The 16,709-nt window shown below is 47.7% G+C and overlaps 1 protein-coding gene across 1 annotated transcript in view; it reads right to left on the reverse strand.

Moving 5' to 3' along the window:
* Nucleotides 1-14,517: 14,517 nt before the first annotated feature.
* The window catches only part of LOC149340595 (uncharacterized), a 92,134-nt gene continuing 89,942 nt past the window's right edge, over nt 14,518-16,709 (reverse strand). The window contains exon 4 of the mRNA XM_089549427.1: nt 14,518-16,490. Within this exon, the coding sequence (XP_089405553.1) occupies nt 16,393-16,490 (98 nt within the window). The 3' untranslated portion in view covers nt 14,518-16,392. The remainder of the gene's footprint in view (nt 16,491-16,709) is intronic.

Consider the following 16,709-nt stretch of genomic DNA (forward strand, 5'->3'; position numbering starts at 1 on the left):
CTGATAATGAATGATAAAGTCAAAGTTAATAAACATCACTATGTTGCACCTCCCCTGAAGCGTTGCCCTCGGAAAAATCACAGTAAGGTATTACAACCTATTATTACACGTACTGATGTCTATCGCTACTCCTTTTTTCCCGATGCTGTAGAAATTTGGAATCAACTACCAAGTGACGTTGTGGACCAAACAGATGTAGACAAATTTGTGATAGGTGTGAACGCGTTCCTGGAAGATTGCTGTGCAAATCTGTAATTCTGTGCATTTGAGTGTTTCTTTTTTTAGCGAAGAGAATTGCACTTGTGTCTGTATATGTTTCCCTCCCTGTAATGACCCTCATGCAGAGGGTTAACAGTATGAATAAATAAAATAAAATAAAATAAATAAAGTTCCTGGCGAGATGAAACTTTCTAATTACCTGATGAAAAAAAAATGAACTGCTACACACCATTGTAGATAAAAAGGGGTAAAAGATGAGGATGAGAGATTTTAATAGCGACATAATCTACAATGCGATCATGTGGATGTTTGAGATGGTTAAATGTACGCTACTACTGATATTTCTTATATGTAGCAATGAGAGTCTGTTGCTGACAGAAGATGCAACACTGAACGGATTTCGTTTTCGACGCTTTGACTCCGCAGCAGCACCATCGTGCATCGGTTGTCTCCTTCGTCTGAAGGCTTTGGCTTCTTGGGTGCGCGTTCATTGATATTGGCACCATCGTTACATCTTCTGGGCATCGCGCGCTGTCACGGCAGAATTCCCGTGCCGTTCAAGTTCCCTCTGTGCTTAATGGACGCACAGCTCAAGGTTTTCGTGTAGTTGTCGCATGCCGTTTCGTACGTGCTGCAACGTGTGCGACGTTCTTCCCAATACAGCCCCGTGCTACCCGCCGTTTGATCTACGAGAGAGTGGCGGCGACTCGGTAAAACTGAGCGAGCGCGTGTATGGGAGCGCGCTCAAGAGCCGCGCGTCATGCTTCACGGGCCACGCAGCGCAGACCTACAGGTTCCGGCAAAAGTTTCCAGGCCACAGAGTCTTCTTGTGAGCCATGTAGTGCGGCGCTCACGACAGTTAACAGGCCCAAAATATCCGACGCCTGGGCAGGGGTCTCATCCTCACTTCTGGGGACCATGATAGCCTCGTAGGAGCCTTAGAGGCCACATAGGCTGCTCGTGAGCAGACTTTAGCCCTCGCGGCAGCTGTTGCGAGGTGCACTGACGTCACGACGGGGCGGCATAACGAGGATGTTGTCTCCGTACGCCCGACTAATAGCTAGTGCTGTAAATGTGCATGAAAATAATTTTGATTGGTTGCAGTCAAGTTCAAACTCGCGTTTCAGCAGCGGCTGAAGTAGCATATTAGCGAAGCTATTGTTAACGAGCTTCATGAAGATGGGAATCTGATGCGTCTCTTGTCGTCCACTCCAAAGCCAGGGCACAGTGCATCGATATTCCCCAGCACCCTTACATGTGGTTGTTCTTTTTATATCCATCAGTTGTGCTTTACATGCTCTTTTGCAGACTGCTTATCAGCAAGGGAGGACTTACTCATTACCGTCCGCCCGAGCGCAGCCGTACGAATGCAAAGAGAATCTATGCAGCTTTCACAGAAATCTCGTAATGGAGTAAACATTCGTACAGGGCCGGGGATCGAACCCGTGACCGTCGCAGCCGGGGATTGAACCCGTGACCATCGTTTCACGGAAGAAGTCGCTCTACCAACTGAACTAACCTGGACGGCTACCATACGGCAAGGTGAGAGTGAATTGGTGAACAACATGAAGTGGGAATCGTGTCAGTCATATATGCTTAGGGGATTTTCCCAAGGTTAAGTATATTTGTAACAAGGGAGTATTTACTGATTAGCATCCACTCAAGCTTTCGCAGAAACTTTGTAGCTTTCACGGAAACTTCGGAGTACAGCCGCGCCACTAACTTTGCTAGTCAGGGACGCTAGCAGATGGTCGGACCAATTTCGGAACATTCTGTGAATGTTTTCTACAGGAATAAATGCTCCCTTATTACAAATATTTCCCGAAATCGCCAGATACCTAACAGCAAGAAACCAGATAGCACACTATCACAAGAATTCGCATTCCCATTTTCTTCAACTGTTGAGCATATTGAACGTAAACTGAATTGCTACTGAACGCAGCACCGCGTCGCCAACCGATACTGCGCAAGCCACGCCGGCGTCCGTCGTAGCGGAATCTCAGATTCACAGGGCGCTGCGTCACGGGCCAGTAAATTGTACCCCCGTCATGTCGAATTATCAGGCATGCGAAGCGAGCCGAGATACCCCGCGTCGTATTCGTTAGAAGCGAAAGTAGAGAAAACCGGAGACAGGAGGAAAAAGAAATCTCTGCAGGGACCCATAACGTGTCATGTCTTGGCTGGAGCCTGTCTCTCCTTTCTCGTAATTTGTACCTGGTCGTCCCGAACGCGACGAGCATCGCGCACTGTCAGAAATGCATAAGCCCCCCCCTTCAGATTCTCCGCACCCCCTCCCTTTTCTTTCTCACATTCTTTGCTGAATGTGACTGGGCTTGCCGAATGGCTCCAGGTGGAAGAGATCAGAAGAAAGAGCGAGTAAGCTTGCGCCTATTTAAGGAAAGAGAGTTGGAAAAAAAATTGAGAGGTAAAGAAAAAGAGGAACCAATGGTAAGGTTCTCCCTCCATCCTGCTCGATGTCTAGTTCGGGCCCCTCGAAGCCAGGGAGGCGAGGACAACCCCGGCCCTTAGCTCTTCCTTCCTCGCTCCATTGTCTGCGAATAATGGAAACTCTTTATCGGTGCCCAGACAGCGGACATGCGAGGGGCTCTGAGCGGTGAGCTGCTGGCTACAACCCCGTGATCTGGTTTTTGTTACCCCTGCATGCCCTGTGCAAAAACTACGTATGTATTTCTTCTTTCGCTATGGCGGTGGGGCGGAGCGGCAGAAGTGTAAAAAACAGAGCGAAAAGAACAGTCTCAATTTTGATTTCGGCACTATGCTTCGGCTGTGCTGTTGTGGGGTATCTAAGCAATCGTTTTTATTTTTCGGGTCGGCTGCATTGCTATTATAGATGTCGTCGGTTGTATCTTCTTTTACAGTTGAAGTCAGCGCTTGAATTCCACTCGCCACACGTCAAAAAAGGGTTTGGCATGAATCTTGTATTATAGCATAATCTGGAATGAGACGTTTCCGTCTTTGTTGTCACGGATAGATAATTCGCACCTTCCATCCTCTTTTCAAACCTTACTGTACTTTCCGCGAAACGAAGCTACAGGAATGAACGCGAGGGGAGTAAGTTATAAAATTTTAAAGCACCACGAGTAAGCGTACACCACATTGGGCGTAGGTAATTTGTGAGCAACGACCGTTAAAAAAAAACTCAATACATTCCCACGTCTCGTCAGAAGTATAAGAAAACGTGTTTGGGCAAAAACCGGTCAAAGAACTTTGGTTTAGTATAAGCAAGCTGGGATAAAATCAGAAGATTGTAGCCCTGTAGCTGGCAACAAATTTCATCTACAAATTGGAGAAAGTAAAGATTTACTGACTGTACTATTCTCTCTGCGCTCACGGACTGTGAGTGCACAATCTATGCCTCCTAGAAAGAAGAGGCCTCTGCGCTCTACTCTCCTATGACGTCACGCACCTGGCCCGGTTGACCATGTCACAGTATGAATTTAGTAAAGAACCCCAGGTGGTCGAAATTTCCGGAGCCCTTCACTACGGCGTCTCTCATAGCCTTAGTTGCTTTGGGACGTTAAACCCCATAAACTAAACTAAACTAAACTAGAACATAAGCCTCAAGAAGCCTTGGCACAATCTTGGCGGCATCGTTGCGACGACCAAGCAGTCATCGTATCGTCGTTTCTGCAAGCTTTGCGTTGAAATGAAGAAAAAAAAAAGTTAGGCAGTGTTTAACCGCGGTTAAACCCAGAGGTCGGGCGATAGCATTTTGTCACCGGCCCGGGCCAAATTTGGAGGTGGCCATCGTGTCGGGCATGGTCAGTTATGGCTGGTCAGCGATTGTGGTCCAAATCGGCCGAGTTAAAATTTTGGGGCGCAGGAAGGGCCAAATTTTGAAACTTGGCAAACTGCAAAGAATGTTTACTACATTCGAATCAGTGCTAAAGCACAGATCTGTAGTACGTGGAAGACGACGCTGCGTGATCAATGCCGCCGGACGGAGAAGATGGAAGTTGATGAAGACGACGCTCTGCAATACACAGCGCGAGATTTGATGCAGTGTAACACGAGACGTGCATAGCGGATAAAAACGCACTCGTGTACAGGGAATGGAGTAAATTTAAAATTTAGGGACGCAGAGCTAGAATTTGTACAAAACAAAAAATACGGAGAAAGAAAAGTTGGGAATTCACATTCTAGCAGAGGAATCTACCAGATGAAATTATATAATCGTGAATAGAATCGAACACTGGTTTCAGGGCATATCCCTTGGCGCTTGCCCCGAAGGATAAGAGAATCGGAATAGATAGAGGAAGCCCAAGCCGAGCGAGGGGGATCTCCAAGTAAATTCTACGGAGAGCAGCGAGAGGAGAGGAAAAAATGTTCTGTAGACTCCATTTCGCCACAAGATTCACAAAGGTTGGATATCGAAAGCCCCGATCGGCATAAATAAAGATTTAGCCGCGGTATCCTGCAGCGCAAAAGGGTCATGGACACCTCACATTGCCTCGAACTGCACATCCGCACACTCCAAGAAAATGCCAGGTGTTGAAAATCCGCTGCAGCGTGGAGAGGCTCATGGCTCAAGGTGTGGAAACGCTGGAATCGCTGAAAGCGTGCTAGAGTCAAGTAAACAGTATTTGGGACGAAAGGGACAATAAGACCATCAAGGGCAGACTTTGCTAAAAAATCAGCCCTCTCATTAGAAAGAATGCCACAGTGCCCAGGGACCCAGTGAAAGCGTACTTCTGTAACATGTGGAGGAATAAAAAATTGAAGGGAACGGCTCATAGGAGTATCACTCGAGGTTTCGAGCGCTGCCAAAACAGAAAGGTTGTCTGAGAGTATAATAACCCGAGTGATACTACAGGGAATCCTTATTAAGGCCAACTCAATGGCCAGAAACTCAGCTACAAAAATAGGGGTATAGTCAGGAGCCCGAAATGAGTAGCTCCAATCAAGAGCCCTTGAGTAAATACCAATAGCGGCTTTTTCATTTTGCTGGGATGGTGGTGAAAAACATTTATGGGAAATTAAGTTTTTTTACAGAAAGGTGATTGGGGTAGGACCCTATTGGCCCTTTCCCCTCACAGTACTAGGTGGAGCCCCTATTCCGGGGCCCCATTGGCAAGCAACGCCGCCCGCGTCCGTTGAACCAAGGCCTTTCGGGCCTTTAGGTCTTGACAGCCGAGCAGAGCCGCCTCCCAGTCCTCTCTGGTGGGGTTGGAGTTGGGGGGGATAAATGGGTTTGATTGACACGCCCAAACCATGTGGAAGGTGTCAGCCACCTCCCCACAGAACTGGCACGCGCCATCAAAGGATGTATTGAAATGTTTAAGCACTACCGGGCACAGTACAGTGTTGGTAATAATTTTGATGAGGAGGCGCTCGTCAGCGCGATCCAGACCCTTACAAGGGGCCGGGTAGCGCCGGTGCTCCTCCTTGTAGTAATCGGTGATTTGTTTGAATGTAAGGGCCAGATTGTCTGATTGAGAGTACCTTTCCAAAGACAGGGAGATAGCCCGGGGAAAGAGTGCGCGGGCGGCCTGATCGGCCTGTTCGTTTCCCTGGAGTCCCTGGTGACCGGGGGCCCAAATCAGGTTGCGTGGAGTTGGATCTTCGCTTCGACAGCTATATTCCAGTATGCGCCAGGCAAGCGGAGGAGCCCAGCCCAACTCGTATTTACGACAGGCCCCTTGCGAGTCGGTGATGATGCGTTTTGACTTGGGATTCGTGAGAGCCAGAGCAATGGCAATCTCCTCCGCGTGTGTTGCGTTGTAGGCTTTGAAAGTGAGCCCGTTAACTGTGTTTGTGTTGTGTACGACTGCGGCCGTGTACCACCCCCCGTGGGATGGGCCGGCAACGTCCACGTAATACACGTGTTCTTGGTTACCATAGTATCGCGCCAACGCTTCCGCGCCTGGCGACGACCGCTATGGTCTTCTCTGGACATGTTGCGGGGAAGGGGTCGGACCCGGAGGGCGCGTCTCCAGAGTTCTGGCACTCTCTCCCTTTTCTCAATGTGGTAGTCATGTTTGATGTGTAGCCGGTCCAAGAGGCGGCGACCGGACGTGGTCTGTGCAAGACGCGTGTATTGGTTGACTAAGTGGGCTTCTCGAAGCTCCCGAAATGTGTTCATCACGCCCAAGGCCAGAAGCCTCTGGTTGGACATGGTGACCGGGAGATCGAGAGCCCGCTTGATGACTTTCCGGAGAATGACTTCCAGTTGGTCATCATCGTGTTTGCGCAGGTGCAAGTAGGGAGTTGAGTAGAGGATTCTACTCGTTACGAAAGCATGGGCAAGCCGCAGTGCATCCTTGCTTCGTAATCCGCCCCGCTTGTTGGAGACCCGGCGGACCATGCGGCCCACCTGGTCTCCCACCGTGCGAAGTTTGGCTAGGGTGGTGTCGACTCTGCGTTGGTGGTGTATGAAGAGGCCAAGGACGCGGATCTCCTTGGCCTCCCGGATCGGTCCCGAGGGGAGACTGATGCGAAGCGGTGTTGCGTCCCGAGGGGACGGACGTAAGTGCACAAATTCTGATTTAGCTGGGGCGCACTGGAGTCCGCAGTAGGCCGCGTAGTCGTCGACTAGGGTCGCCGCTGCTTGCAGGCAGGACTCCATGTGGCCCAGGTTACCTTGCGTGGCCCAGATTGTAATGTCATGCATCTGTATAGACGGCAATATGGTTAGGAAAATTGTCTAGGTACTCCTCTATGAGCCCATTTAACATATTGGCGGGCCATTCAGCCTGAGGACATCATCATCATCATCATCACGAGACGTGTTAGGCTATAGCCACAGCCTAATAGGCCGAATAGCCGAATAGGCGTGGTCGGTTGTGGCGATAGCCTGCAGGCTATAAAAAAAAATGTGGCGATAGCCTTGTGGTCTCGCACAGCGTCGTGTGAGGGTGATCTGTTATTGCGACCGCAAGTTTACCTCCCAGTCGTGGGTGGAATTTCTTTTTCTCAATCTTTTTTCTATCTAGGCACTTGCGACTTTGGCTGGGCTGAAGGTAAAATTCAGACAGCGGACAAGCCACGTGGTGTTAGCGGGGTTGGTGCATCGAGTAGAGCTATCGCTTTAAAATTCCTCCATAGACGTTTCTAAGACCAAAACTGTTGAAAAATATTCTGGGCACCTATACTTCACGTCATCATCATCATCAGTTAGACACTGCGCACTGCAGGGCAAAGGCCTCTCTTATATCTCTTCAATTAACCTGTCCGTCCTTTACCAGCAGCGGCCACCGTATCTCCGCAAACTTCTTAATCTCATCCGCCCATCTAACCTTCTGCCGCCTCCTGCTACGCTTGATTCCTCTTGGAATCCACACTGTTATCCCTAAGGAACAACGGTTATCTTGTCTTCACATTACATGCCCTGCCGAAGCACATTTCGTCGCCTTTATTTCGACTAGCATGTCATTAACCCGCAATGTGTTCCCTCACCCACTCCGCCCGCTTCCGATCTCTTGACGTTACACCTACCATTTTTCTTTAAAGAGCTCGATGCGTTGTCGTTAATTTAAGCGCAACCCTTCTTGTTAGCCTCCACGTTTCTGCACCGTAGGTGAGTACCGATAAGATACAGCAGCTGTATACTTTTCTCTTGAGGGATATTGATAAACTGCCATTCATGATCTGAAAGAATCTGCCATATGCGCTCCACTCCATTCTTATTCTTCTAGTTATTTCCCTCTCCTCATCCGGATCAGCGGTCACTACCTGACCTAAGTAGACGTATTCCCTTACCACTTCCAGCACCTCGCTTCCAATTGTGAACTGCTGTTCTGCGGCGGGACTGTTAAACATTATTTTGGTTTTATGCATGTTAATTTTTAGACCCACCGTTCTGCTCTGCCTGTCTAACTTGTTGATCATGCTTTGTAGTTGATCTCCGAGTGACTTAACAAGTCAATGTCATCAGTGAATTGCAGATTACTTGACTATTCTCCAAGTTTTCCCAATTCAGGCCTCGGAATACCTCCTGTAAGCAGGCAGTGAATAGCACTGTCGAGATCGTGCCTCCCCGCCTGACACCCTTACTTACTGGAATTTTATTGCTGAATTTATAGAGGACTGTAGGTGCTGTGCAGTCGTTTTTGATATATCGGGATATTTTCACACAAGGCTCCTCTACACCCTGTTTCCGCAATGCCTGCATGACTGCTGAGGTTTCCCCTGAGTCAGATGCTTTCTCGTAATCAGTGAAGGCTGTATGCAGGGGTTGCTTATATTTTACGCATTTCTCTATCACCTGATTGATAGCTTGAATGTGGTCTCTTGTCGAGTATCTTTTAGGAAAACCTGCCTGATGATTTGGTTGATTGAAGTCTAAGGTTGTCTTAACTCAATTAGCGACTACCTTAGTAGGCCGCCTTGCAGGCGGCGGAGAGTGAGCTCATCGTTCTCTAATTCCTCAAGCCCTTGACGTCTCCTTTCTCATGAATTAAGTTAATGTTAGTGTTCTGCCAACCCTCTCGTACGCTCGAGGGCGTAAGGCATTGCGCGTACAATGTGGCTATTCTTTCTGGCACAATCTTTCCTACGTACTTCAACAGATCTGCTGTCACGTGATCCTCACCTGATGCTTTCCCTCTTCGCATTGTTCCTAAAGCTTTGTTTACTTCCTCCTTCTTTACTGGCGGGGCGTCCCATTAATGTGCGCCGATGCCTCTCTAACTAACGTTCTAAATAGACTTGCGTAAAACTCTTCAGTAACTTCAGCTATTTTATCCATATTACTAATGACAGTGTCCTCTTTGTCTCGCATACATCTTGTTTTTACCTATCCCTAGTTTCCCCTTCACCGCTTTAAGGCTACATCCCTTATTTGTAGCATGCTTGATTCTCTCCATATTAAACTTTCCTATGTCGGCTGCCTTGCGCTTATTTATTAACATTGATAGCTCTGTTAGTTCTATTCTGTCTGTAGGGTTAGACACTTTCATACTTTGTCATTTTTTAATCAGATCTTTCTTTTCCTGAGGTAGCTTGACGGTATCCTGCCGAACCAATCTACAACCTACTTCTACTGTGCACTAGGTAATGATAGCTTTGAGGCTATTTCATTCGAACATTGGGATAGTCTTCCTCAATTAAAGCTGAATATTTGTTCTGCAGCGATATCCTGAATTCCAGTACTTCCCCTATTACCACTAACTCTTTAATGATCTTCCGCTTCACTAATTTTTTCCATTACATCTTCAAGTCTAAGCAAATCTGCAGCGACACGTAGAGGTAGAGCGACAGCCTCCGTGCAAGAGGACCGGAGTTCGAATACCGCTGGTGCACAGTCTCCACTGGAGTTGGAAAAGAGAATGCGTCACGTATACGCTCATAAAACCATTATTGATTGGAATCGGCTGCCTTCCACAATCGCAACAGAAACGAACGCGACATCATTTCATGAACTTTTAAAAAATCAAAGCGATGTGTAGTTTTCGTCTAGTTCTCTTCTGCTCACCGTAATGTGCTTGAGTTTTTTTTTTTTTGTTCTGTTTATTACGTTGTTTTTATCTGTTTTTGTTGTTGTTTTTTTTCATTCTCTTCGTTTTGCGTTTTGTTGTTCGGCCACATTTTAATACTTGCTGACTACCAGTTATAGCTCTTTTCTTTTTTTTTTTTGCTCTGTTACACATGTTAGATGTTCTTTCTTGTAAATTCTTGTTAGAATTTTTACCACCCCCTATGTAATACTCTTGTGAAGGGGGCCGTTAGGGGTATCTTGAAATAAATAAATAAATAAATACATATATATTTAAAATGAGTACTGGCATTTAGAAGTGTAGATGAGTCATACGAAGTAGTGTTTTTAAAACGTACTCAAGACTTATGCATAAGGACAGACTGGAATGTTTTCCAATTCTGATGTTTATTTAGTTCCTTAGAATGACGAGTCTTATCATCAATTTTTATTATTTTTAATTTTACTACAGTCATGGCTGAGGGGCTTACTTTTGTGACGCTAAGGTTTGTTGAGAGCGGATCATTTTTTGGATTCTTCGTTTTCAGTAATTAGCTTTTTCTGGCCGTCAGTATTCAAGAGCAGCTCTATTTGTACTGTGCGTTCCAATGTCAATGGTTTTATCTGATATTGGAATGTTTGTTAGAAGAAGAATTAATCGGCAAACCATTTCAGCACCTCGAAGCCGAATTCTCATTATGATAGCAGGACTCATTATTTAGATAAGAAACCTAGGCATTCCCCCGCCTTTTGTTCCAACCGAAGGCACGCATGAAGGTCTCTCGAGTCGCTTTTTGAAAGGGACTGAATAGTGTGAATTATTGCTAATTGAAAAATGAGAGGCAAGAACCTCGTTTATCAGGGGTTAATCTTGCTTCTCTGTATAAAACTTCATTCGTTAAAGTTTTCCACTCGTAATTAATTTTTTTCGCCACTAATTACTTGCGTTTGTCGCCGTACGCAGCGCTAAGTTACTTTTTTCTCTGTAAATCTCAGTTCCTGATCCACAATTACGTGCTATTCTACGCTTGTCGACGGGGCTTCGTATGATTTAATAAGAGGGTTTTATTTAAGCACTCAAATAATTCAAAGCCTCTAAAGTGTAATGACCATTCCGGGATCCGCTTCGTTCTTCAACTCGTGTTTCAAGTTTCTGAAAGATGGTCGGGCGGTGCAGCCTTCCCCAGAAGAGAAAGAAAGACACGTCTCGAAGGAACGATATCCGCTCTTCAAAGATTGCCAGTGAATGTGCGCTGCACCGGGTCTAGAACGAAGCAAAAAGAAATGCTAAATATATCAAATATTTGGGATTTGAGCTGGTGATATAATGAAGTCTTTGTCTGTATTCGATCGAATGGCAACCTGGCACTTTTACATGGGTCAGGATAACTGTGAATTTCGTTCATTGGAGAGCCTATGTCGCATCGTGACTGACCCTTGGCGCCGACAATGAAGGCATATTGATCTCCCGTAATGTTCGCATGCATTTTCGATCAAATGCGAGCCTGTCACATTTCCTTGAACGTGTTTAAAGATTCCTGAACAGATTAAACGACTAGTACCACAGCCTAGGGCTCTGCATCCTCCGTATTAGTTTCTAGTTTTAACACTTCGCACTAAAAACTGCGCAGTTTTAGTGTGTAGACTCTCGAAACGTTCTCTGCAGTGAATTATTACTATTAAACGTTTGATTTGCTGCAAAATTTGTTTTTGCTAATGTCGTTTTGAGTGACTAATAAAATTTCTCAGCTACCTTTCTCTTTCAGGCAAACACTCATCGCGGTGGTAGCTTGACTTCTCAGCCTCCCGCTGACGCTGCGCTCCAAGTGCTGCTACGTTTGCCATTTTTACTGGAGTTCTTCCTACTGCATCGTCTACTTCGCGCACTGCTGTGCTAGCGGCAGCGCGCAGACGTCTCGCATGAGTGTTAAGCTCTCGTCAAAGCTACCGTTGTTTCTTCGTTCACGCTGAGCAATGCCAATGTTGAACTATCAGATCGGCGACGCCCTCTTGCTCGATACGCGAAGCTTTGCGCTCACGGTGCGCCTCGGTGCATCTGTTCTCGTACAAAGGGATGAACGACGGAATCTGTTTTGTGTCTTACTATCTCATCATTGTGTATTATTTATTCTCTTGACCCACACCTAAAGCATAGGCTTCCGCGACGACTTTCTCACCATCTAAAATCGGTCTCCTATCGTCTTCTACTGAACGCCGCTTTTACAAATAGCTTCCAGTGTCACTTAGGTCGAGCGATGAGTAAACATTACAACTCTCGCGCACTTGAAGCGGTATAGCACTTTATATTAGAATATTTAGCTTATGGGGACGAGCGGGCATATTAAGCCCACCGAATAGAGTCTACCACGCAAGTGACATGACAATGAACTGGGCTTTAGGTTCCTGAGCCTGCCCTGAGCAGCAGCGCCATACAACGAACTGTTATTTGATAGCATACAAGATTCGTTGGAGCGAAAGCCCGGCGACAGCCGTCGTCACACCTGACACCTTCCAACTGTCCTCTTCTCTCACACCCTCCCTTCTTCCTCCACTATCTCCCTTTCCACTTCACTTGTAGGGGAAAGGAGGGAGACGCCGGAGTAAGATGGACTCAACTGACTCGAAAATTACTGAATGAGAAAGCAAAAATAAATAAAAGAAGCGGTCAGAATATAATGAGATTGAGAATAGATTCAAAAGTAAAATAGAATGTTGTTAGAATATAATTAGAACTGAAACGCTACCGAATTTCCTCCGTATCAACCCAATTGATCGCCCCTAGTTTTTTATTTTCCTATTTGGAGGGCACTGGACTAGCTGACAATCTTTGAAACCTGCCCTCAATCGTATTTGTCGGGCGCTTACTGCATGAGACTAGACTTCTCCATTAGCTTTGAAATCTTTCTTGCATTCCCTTTCGATGTACATTCACCCAAATTCAATGACCGCGTATTTGTATTATTTTTTCATAATATAATGTACAACTTTTTGCAATGTTCTCCTACCGCCTTTCTCACCCAAAATCCCTCCTAAACGCATAGTAACTTGTGAACGCTGTTTGAACGCTCATGAAATAAGCTGCTCTGTGAGTATCGTTTGTGGACTCGTTCAAATTAATCATTAAGTAAGGGTTTCGGCGGCATCCCACACGTTTTTTCATTCACTTCACACTAGATACTCCGTTCTCTGTGCGCGAACTGGTCACAACACACACACTCATGCGTACTAAGACAAAGAAATGCTAAACGCGCTAACATAAAATAGCGATTTTTCGTTGTCGGTTCGGCTTCTAGTCTCTCGGCGTTGCTAGAGAGAAATCACTGATGCAAAGAGTGAGGCGACGGACTCAGACGTCGACCTGCCACAGAAGAAACGCTGCCGTGGGTTATACCCTTAAGATGAAGGCTTGCAGGGCCTTCGGCAGGGCCTTGCAGGTCCTTGTGGGGCCTCCGGTGGGGCCTTCGGCGGGCACATGCGTAGCCTTCGGCGCGTTGTATAGTTTCGTATTTCCCGCGATACCTAACTGACCTGCTTATGCCTCCTTTAGCATCCCACCTGTAGATGGTCCCGTGGTCTTCACGCCATAAACACATGCCGCTCCGTCACTGCACCTTTCCCTCTCCTCACACACTACTCCGAGCTACTTCACTTTGCCCTCGCCTCCCCATGCACTCCTTCGCGGCTGTATGGTTCCCGCGCTTGCTGCACTTTGTTATCAGCACATTCTGGTTATTTTCTTCTCCTTCTCCATCCTTCACATTACTCAGCAGCTTCATCACTTTTCCCTGCCCCATCTTGACACGTGCCCCTTCGCTTTTGCTGGAGGAGGGCTACGTCGTTGTGGGAAGAATATGAAAGTGCTAGGTTTTGAAGGAGGCGCAAGCCAGTTAAGGCCAGTAAAGGTCACAAATGCTCTTGTGATGGAGCTGTGTACAACCGCCATGTTGAAGAACTCCTCCGAGAAACCCACCTTCATGCGCTGAGCTTCCATCGTACGGGGAGCGTTGGCCGCATGCACGACACCTGTGCGCACTTTGGCATTAATCACAGGCGAAACCAGAGTCAAGTTTCAATAGAGTATTTATTTAGAGTGCGAAGAAATGGGCGAGCATACTTTTAAAGGGCCACGGACCACCCCAGCTCAGCAGACACTCTCTACCTCTCTTTCAGCGAGCCTCCTCTCCTTCCATTCCCTCCTCGAAATTCTTCTCTCCCGCTCCTCGTTGAGTAGGCTCGGCAAGGCAAAATCACCCCTTCCTTCTCCGACGTAAGCCGGAGGCGTGGTGTCTGTGGAGTGCGTCACGGGGCTACGTCATGGCCCCGCCTTCAATAGAATTCTTTTCTTGGTTTTTGCTGCTGGGGCTGAAACAGCGTCGTCGCATTTTCTCCGCACACTGAACGATCGAGAGGCGCGATCGGCTCGACCACCTAGACTTGTTAGCGAGCGCACCCTTTCATACATCTGTTTGTCATTCCCAGTTAGCGAGCCACCTTTTCATTTTTTTTTTAGGCCTCCCCACCGTTTCACGAGCGGATGGGCGGAAGTCGTTTCTGTTCGAAACACACGGCGAAGTGCGGACCCGGCAACCGCCCGTTTGCTTTTCTTCATGTGTGTTTGTGTTCTGTGTGTTTGTGTCTTTTCTCCGCTCCGAAGCCCATGTCGTTCATTGGAGTCAGGGCGTACGCAAGATGCATGGAGGATAAGCGGTGTCTATGCGGAGCGCTCAAGTGGACGAGCGAGGGAAAGGCTCTGCTGCACTACTAATTAAAACCTTGTTTTGGGGGGCTCGCATAGAAGAAAAGAAACTGAGAAGGGAGCGCGCACGCAGAGCTTCTCGTGACGTGATCACGGCGGGGGGGGAGGGGGGGGGGGGGGGGGGGGCGAACCAACTCCCTCAGTTTTACTATTTTTTACTTTTTATGGCAAGGGTTCAAGGCTGTCGCCGCACGCTCCCTCCGCAGTTTTTTTTTTTTTTCCTTCATGCGGGTTTGGAGGCATGAGCCAGAACAGAAGGCGCTGCGGAAAGCCTTGTGCAGACGACGCGACGCCAAGGCTACGCCCAACCTTCTCCCGTCAGTCAGAACGATGCACCAATGGAGTGCCTTTAGCGAAAGTAGCCACCCTTGACGTCAGCGGGGTGCAGAGTAGTGGGCGGGGCCCGTTTTTGAAGGAAGGAAAGAACGAACGGGCTTTGATTTGAATTTTCGCAGCTTTTCGGGGCGCGCATGGCTCTAGTATTTTGCAGAGGTTATCTTCGATGCCTCATCTATGCAGTGGGCTTGTTTTTCAAAAATGTCCGGACCCTGGTCAGTGGCCCTTTAAAGGCTCTCGTTTTATACATTCTTTTGAAACAAGTGCTTCATAGCGCAGCTTTCATTTTTCTCTTTCATATGCGTAATGCGTTCCGCCAATGCTATTTACAAACAAAACATTTCCTCAAACAGCACAAACCAGCACTCGAAGAGGAGCATCAAGAATACGCTGTAGCGTTGCTCTGCTCATTAGACATTTTGACAACTTCGTTCCTTATCGACGCTTTATTTCATGATAGATGTAAGTGCAGCTGGAGCTAAGCTCGAACAAGCAGCGAAATGAACAACAAACTTCGCACCGGTCGCCATCTGTGTAAGCGGCTAGACTGGCCACAGCCAAGTGGCTGGGAAGTTGAAACTCTTCTCCTTTACTTCTGCTGCTTGCGATAGCAACGAGCGGCAAGACGACAGCATGGTTCGATGGCGATAACAACACACACACATTCATCAGCACAGCAGCGGAGTGTTGTGTCTTTGAATTTCGGAGAAAGAACGCATTTGCAGTGCGTGGCTGCCTAAATGCGTTACGTTGCAGTCAATGTTCGTTCTCCACTCAATCTTTCAGAACGTCCGCGAAACGACCTCCTGCTGATCACCTTTTCCGGTTGTTTCTAGATAAAGGTAACATGCTCCTTGGAGTATTCCTACTCCCTCACGGCCTCATAGTAAGTCTCTGAACAAAAACAAGGTGAAAAAAACAAGTAATCATCGTCTGTCGTCGCTTCTTTTCTTAGTGTAGCCCTTATTCTCTGCCTTTTTACAGAGGTTTTGATTTCTAACCAGTCTCTGGCGCTGAGGCCTTATTTACACAGCAAGCCGGTTTCGAAGCGACTAGAGATTCCTCCGGGGAAGTGATCAAAAGAAACAGAATATTTTAGACGGAAGAAAGCTGAGGTCCAAGAGAAAAGCGCGAAGTGGCAAAAGGGAGAGGAGAATTGTTGCCAGCATATGGAAGCCAGGAGAGAGAGAGAGATGGGGAGAGAGAGAGACAGAGCAAGCCTGAAGTGGAGAGTAGGAGAGGGAAAGAAAAATAAACGTCGACGCTAAACGCACATTTCTCGCGGCTGAGAGTGTCACTAGCATGAGAAGAGCGGCAGGGAGTGCTTGCATTGTTCGGCGTCTCCCGCGCGCTGCGCTTTTCTATCTGTTCCAACGTTCCTCTTTTTGCCCCGAACACTCGGCGACTACTGCGATCGAAGAGTCCCGCATCTTCTCTTGGGTCGGCGTGTTCTTGGGGAACGACCGCATGGCTCACTCTGAGGCTCGTTGCCGCTGGTGGCAGCCGAGGTGAGCCAGTCACTCCGTGCCGCGCGCACGTCACATTTTCAGTCACCTGGACTCGTTTGGAATGACACACACACACGCACACGAGGCGTCTGCTGGCCCGGAGGCGGCCCCCCGATGTGGTGCTCAGGAGCGACTTTCCTTCACGTCGTGTGGCACCGTGTCAGAAGCGAGAGGCATGCGACGGCGGCAAGGAGTGCCCACGCCTGGCCGGACGTCCTCGAAAGGCTGGCGGCGCCGGCTGTCAAGGAAAGAGAAAACGCGGCGGGGAATGGTTTGATCAAAAGTGGTGCGCATATGCACGGTTGCATGCAGTGCTTGTTAATTTTCGTATCATCTCGCGCAGATCATCGCCATAATGTTCGCATTTCATACTGCGGGACTAATGCATATTTCAACTTATTTGTATCGAAGACAGCCAGCGAATGGAACTACCTGTCCACTCCACCTTAGTTGCCGA

This window comes from Amblyomma mixtum, chromosome 6, assembly GCF_055824585.1.
Source record: "Amblyomma mixtum isolate Tamu chromosome 6, ASM5582458v1, whole genome shotgun sequence".
NCBI classification, from domain to species: domain Eukaryota; kingdom Metazoa; phylum Arthropoda; class Arachnida; order Ixodida; family Ixodidae; genus Amblyomma; species Amblyomma mixtum.